Source organism: Microchirus variegatus (genome assembly GCF_963457635.1).
Source record: "Microchirus variegatus genome assembly, chromosome: 1".
In the NCBI taxonomy this organism is placed as follows: Eukaryota; Metazoa; Chordata; class Actinopteri; order Pleuronectiformes; family Soleidae; genus Microchirus; species Microchirus variegatus.
In genome coordinates, this window is record NC_139802.1 from 18,881,946 (window position 1) to 18,887,945 (window position 6,000).

The 6,000-nt window shown below is 44.6% G+C and overlaps 1 protein-coding gene across 1 annotated transcript in view; it reads left to right on the top strand.

Moving 5' to 3' along the window:
* The window catches only part of tgfb2 (transforming growth factor, beta 2), a 34,950-nt gene that overhangs the window by 24,499 nt on the left and 4,451 nt on the right, over positions 1-6,000 (top strand). The window contains exon 2 of the mRNA XM_083891742.1: positions 4,356-4,519. Within this exon, the coding sequence (XP_083747868.1) occupies positions 4,356-4,519 (164 nt within the window). The remainder of the gene's footprint in view (positions 1-4,355; positions 4,520-6,000) is intronic.

A 6,000-nucleotide genomic window follows, 5' to 3' on the forward strand; every position in this document is an offset into this window, starting at 1 on the left:
GATGACAATGATGTCTATTCAGTGCACTTTTTACCTCCATTTGAACCACACGTCTCTTCGTGTCTCTTCATCCATAATGCAGTGAAAAGACTCACTTTTACTCTTTTCTAGCCTTTGTGTTACAGTTGACATTCTCGCCCCCCTCTGCAGGTAGAAGCACCGCATCAGGAACGTAGCAGTAGAATAGAATAAAAGATTAAGATAATAAGAAACAAAGTTCTGAACCATAGGTAATAACACATGCTGTTCCCCTCCCAAATGTCTTGCACCTGTGTGTCAGGTGTGTTCCTCTTCCCTTCTGTGGCAGATGATCTTAATCCACGTAAGAACGCTCTTGCAGTCTTGAGTTTAGCATCGCGATTCTGATCCCAGTGAACTAGTTGAACTCGGTGTTAAATATGTAAACTCCTTTTTTCCAGTTCTGCTCTGTGAGCCATTCTGTCTGAGTGCATAGTAACACATTGAGCTGCAGTCACTGATGCAGGGTTCCTTGGCTCGTGATGGCTGTGCTGTGTGCTGGAGATTGACTCGTAAGTGGCTTTACTGTTGTGTTTCACCCGTGTATTCTTGACATATCTTGTAAAGAACAAGTGAAGGTACACAATTATGGAGTACGTTGTGTGATTTAAAAATCCATTATATATACACTCAAGTTGTTTTTCTTTAAACTAATACAGTGTCTGATATGGTCTGCTGCTGTAACAGCATCAGCTTCAAGGTTCTGCTTGTCGTCCATTGAGAGATGGTTGTCTTTCTATCATCTCGAGCCAGTCCGACCACTCTGACCCACTTGCGTCAACAAGGCATTTCCACCAAGAGGATATTGGATATTTTCTCTCTTTTTTTGAGGTCAGCCTATAAAAGCTAAATGAAAATCCACGTAGATCAACAGTTTCTGAAATCTTCAGATCAGCCTGAGCGGCATCAACAACCGAGTCACATTCAAAGTCACTTTAGTTACTTCTCAGTTTAACCTTCAGCAGGTCACCTTGATCATGATCAGATGCTGCAACAAAGAGTAGTTTAACAGATGTTCCTACAGAAGTGCAGAGTGTGTGCGTGCGTATGTGTATGTGGGTACTTATTATTTATATCTTTGCGAGGTCCAAAAAAGTGTAAAAACCTAACTTTGTGGGAACATTTTGACTGTGTGAGGACATTTGTCAGGGTTATGACTGGTTTTATGACAGGTTGGGTTTAGGTTAGGGTTAGGGTAAGGGTCCTCACTAGTATAAAAACAAGTTTGTGTGTGTGTGTGTACTTGTTATCTCTTAATGACCTTTCCTAGCATAAACACTGACAGGACCTGTTGTCCTGGTCCTAATTTGACAGAGCCTCAATTCTTAAAGCTCCCATAGACCAGAAGTTCCAATTAACACTGTTTTTTGGTGTGTATCCTCACCATTACCTCGTTTATGAAGCCCTAAAGTTTGGAAACAGTTCAGCAACTGCTGAGAACGCTGGGTTTTATTGTATTCTCGGGCTGAAAAAGCCTGGACTCGTGATGTAAGGATCCCGTCTCCTGAACAGCGGAGCCTCCTGCTCCGGTACTAGTCCCGGCACATCCAATGGCGTACATTGAACTGCAGAAGAAGAAGAACATCCGTTGTGGAGGTGTTTCACTTGCGTTCACTCTGTGTCCGACTCCGGGTCAAAGGTCGGAAAAGGGACTGCGGCGGGGAGTCGCGACAAAGCTATTTTTAAACATTGTTAAAACAATGTTTTGATAATGAGTAGCAGTGCATCCACCGTTCCAGAGGGGGGAGCTTCTGAGCGCTGACATGCTAATTACGTCACTTCCTACCTGGTACCTGGCCAATCACAAGACAGTTGAGAAAGCTCTCGTTTGCTGGCCAATCACAACACAGTTCTGTCTTCTGGGGGTGAGATTTCAGTCTGAAAAAGTGCAGCTAACATAGCATCAGTGAGGCTCGTTTACAGCAACTAGGAGGTTTTTGACCATAAAAACAAGTTAATGTATGTAAGTAGACCTCCATAACTCACATATTATGTGCGATAGGACCACTCTATGGGAGCTTTAAGAAGTGGTTAAGTTTATGGCTAATCATGGTGGTCATGCTAATATTGAGGTGAGGCTTTAAGTGGTAATGGTTAAGGTTAGGTATGAGGATTTGTTTGGGCTGTCCAAATAAAGGAAGTCATTGCAGTGTCCTAAGAATAGCTGTGCAAACCTGTGTGTGTGTTTGTCAGCTGGCCCCAGCTCTGCTTTGTGTACTCTGTCTACAAACAAACCTCACTTTATTGCTTATCCCCCAGCTTTTGCCTCACGTTACCTCCATGTCTCCGTCCTCAGTGCTGGGCGACACTGTCAAACACTCCTCTACTGCACACATGGTTTCCAGCGTTACACCATACGTATGTGTGTGTGTGTGTGTTCTGCAGCATCTGTCGTGGACATTGCAACACATATGGCTGCGCGTGTCACCCTGCTCCTGTATAAGCGTCTGTCAAACACTTCCACACACATGCTTCTAAGTACTCCATGGGGGGGGGGGGCTGTTGCTACTGTGTGCATGGCTGCTGATGTATCAAGGGAGAGTGTCTGCTGACACTGATCTGTTTTTTCAACGCGTTACATTTTTAAAGGGGCACTCGGCAAGTTTTTACAAACCAAGCTGTGTTTATTGGCCTCGTAGCGTCCTGTGAAAACAGCTGTGAAATGTCTCTTGGGGCTCTGAATAAGTAACCCCGATGATGTCATAGTGACGTCACTAGGTTTGAAGATTGCGTTTAACGGAAAGCTTGAGCTACACACTGCGGGTACGAGACACAACCATACAGCGGCAATTTGAATGAAAACTACAAAAAAATACCTGTACTGCTTAAAGTAATCACAGTGTTTATTCTGTCGCTTGTGAGTCCCATAATATGACGAAACTGCAATACAAGTAGCCATCATTACACCCAGGGGTTACATTGGGTTTAGTATGGAGGGGGAGAGACCTTGCTTTGGGCAACGTAAAACTAGCCATTATTATTTTATTAATCACTGCAGACTACTTTGTTGCTTTAAACACTCTTTAAATGCTTATTGTTGGATAAAAACTATGATATACTACTTCACCAACTTCCACTTTCTCTCTCTCACACACACACTATAGGGTGCAGGTCCTCTAATGTCCTGGCATCAATAATCTCCATCACCAACCACAAATCCTGTCACTCATCTATCTGCAGCAAGACTATCTCTAAAGCTGTGTGGCATACTTTTTAAATACAAATATGGCTGCTTATTTTTCTCAGCTAATCGAGTACTTTTTCGGTCTGTAAATGGTTGATCAGGAAATTATGATATTCTCAAATTCTTGTTTTGTCCACAAACCAAAATTCTTATTTTGTTGTGATTTCTTTGTTATACAGGGAAAAGAAGCTGAAGAATCAAGTAATTCTAACTGCATAACATAGAGTTAGTCAAGTGAGACAGCTGCATACATTTGGGCTATGGCTGAGAACCCCAAGAAAACTGTTGGAAGTTTAAAACCTTAACATTCACTAGGACTGCGTAAAAGTATTTAAATTGGGATTTTGACAGCTGCTGCTGTTCCTGCAGCACGCAGCTCCACGTTTCCTGGACGCAGCCTGGCCCGGTTACACAAATAGCACACTTACCCTGGATTTCCACTGGACGCGGAACGGCCGCGGAACGGCCGCGGAACGGCAGCGGCGCGGTCGCCGTTGCAAATCGCTTCCATTCTAATCAATGAGAGCATTCCCACCGGCCGCGCTGCGGCGCGTCTCAGCAGCAGCCCAGAAGCGGCTGACAGCGCCGCAGCGCTATCGATAGGAATCGGTTCTATTTTTTCTGTTGCCGCTGCTGAACAGAAGAAGCTGTGTTGTTGTTGTTTACCTTATACACACAGTCTATCGCTGGATCTCGCGAACTCGCGTCCGTTCAAGATTAACGCGCGATCTTCCGTGAATACCGCCGGCTCCCAAGGCTCCGCGCCGCTGCCGTAACGCCCCCGGTGGGGATTGCCGCCGGGCAGAGGACGAAGCAGAACCGCGCCGCTGCCGTTCCGCGGCCGTTCTGCGTCCAGTGGAAATCCGGGGTTACACATAAAAAATGTTGGAGATACCAGGAATAAAAGATTTTAAACACTCATCAAAATCTTGTATTGTATTTGGTTCAATGTATCAAAGTGTCATTTGGGGTAATGAAATGTGGTGCTTCAAATGTCTAAGAGTGTCAGATCAAAAACAAAAAAGTCTGTGAAATAGTGATTGACCACACTAAGCTTCACTGTCAAAATGCACCTTCATCCTCCTCACATATCTGTGTGTTTGTAATATGAACCTCTCATTGACCCACTGTTTCTGTTTTGTTTTTTTTATAGACGTCATCTCTCCTACACACTTCAACCCATACTTCAGGCGGCTGACATTTGATGTCTCATCCATGGAGAAGAACGCATCAAACCTGGTGAAGGCTGAGCTCAGGATTTTCCGTCTTCAGAACCCTGTGGCTCGAGTGTCTGAGCAGCGCATTGAGCTCTACCAGGTAGAATGACACTCTCTTCTGGTACGACTCTGGAGATGGAATTTAGGGATATTATTTTAGCCAGGAAAAGTTGTTTGCATTTAGTCGATACTACTCATTAAGAAAAACATCCGAAATGGGTTTTCTTTGGAAAAGGGTTTTTCAGAAGCAAATGGTTCCAGATAGAACCTCAGCCCTTGTAGAAGAACACTTTTGTAACCCTTTTTTTGTGACTGAGTGCAGTCACAAGGGTGGCTGAAATTCGGAGTAGAGATGCTGCTCATTTGTGTGGAAAGGAGCCAGTTGAGGTGGTTCAGGCATCTGGTAAGGATGCCACCAGGGAGCGCCTCCCTAGGGAGGTGTTCCTGGCATGTCCAACTGGGAGGAGACCTAGGGGCAGACCACGGATCAGGTGGTGAGATTACATCTCCTCGCTGGCCTGGGGATTCCCCAGTCAGAGTTGGACAATGTGGCCAGGGGAAAGGAAGTCTGGGGCCCCCTGCTAGAACTACGACCAGATCCTGGATAAGATGGGTGTACTGATTTAATGATATGTAGCTTTTGTCTTTGCTCCTTCATATAAGTTGGGAGCCGATAAAATGCAAAGGTGTTGTGATGCAAACCGATTTAGGTTAAGTAGAATGGATGAGCTGGATTAATGCTGAAAAAACATGTGTTGTGTGCGTGCCAAAAATATGGCATCTTTGCACCACATTTGTAGTGCTGTGTCTATGTGTGATGAGTTTGAAACATGTAAAGTACACTCCTTATTTCTAAGCTTCTCAGGCGACTCTGTCAAATAACATGACACATATGGTTGTGTAAAGAATGACAAAGGGAGCCCGAGCTGAAACCTCATCTCCGCACAGCTGCGTGCTCCTGTCTAAATGAATGGGTGGAGAGCCATAACTTTTCATGAGCACTGGAACTTAAACACCGCATACATGGAATCATCAGTCAAATCTTATAAAATCGTTGCAAAAGATAAGTGACTTTGCCCCCAAAATAAGGTAATAAGGTCCAAAAAAATCTCCTGTTATGCTCTTTTACGGCTCAATACAGAGACGCGACGCCCTCAACTCTGGCTTCAGCTTCTCCCACCGCAGCACTTAAACAAAAAGATTTACATAACCTGTCGAGAAGTTTGATATCCCTTCTCCTCCATGCTTGTTTGAAGGAGTCTTTCCATTAGTCTCAACTGCAGCAACACTAATGATGGGTAGAAATATTTCCTGGTTCTCGTTATAAAGCACATGATTGGCTTCTGGGAGGACAAGGTGGGCTATGAATCATACTCCACTATCTATTCAAAATGATGTAGGTGGTCTGTCTCTTCTCTGTAATGAAGCCTCGGCTCTTCACAAGGGTTCAACGGCCACAGTAGTTTAAACACAGCGAGTGAAGTCACCCAGAGTCTGTCTTTCTGTCAGCCTGCATCTGTGTCAGTCAGCACCAGTCGGTTCCCACGCTGTGTTTACGTCCAGACAAAGAGATGACAGCGC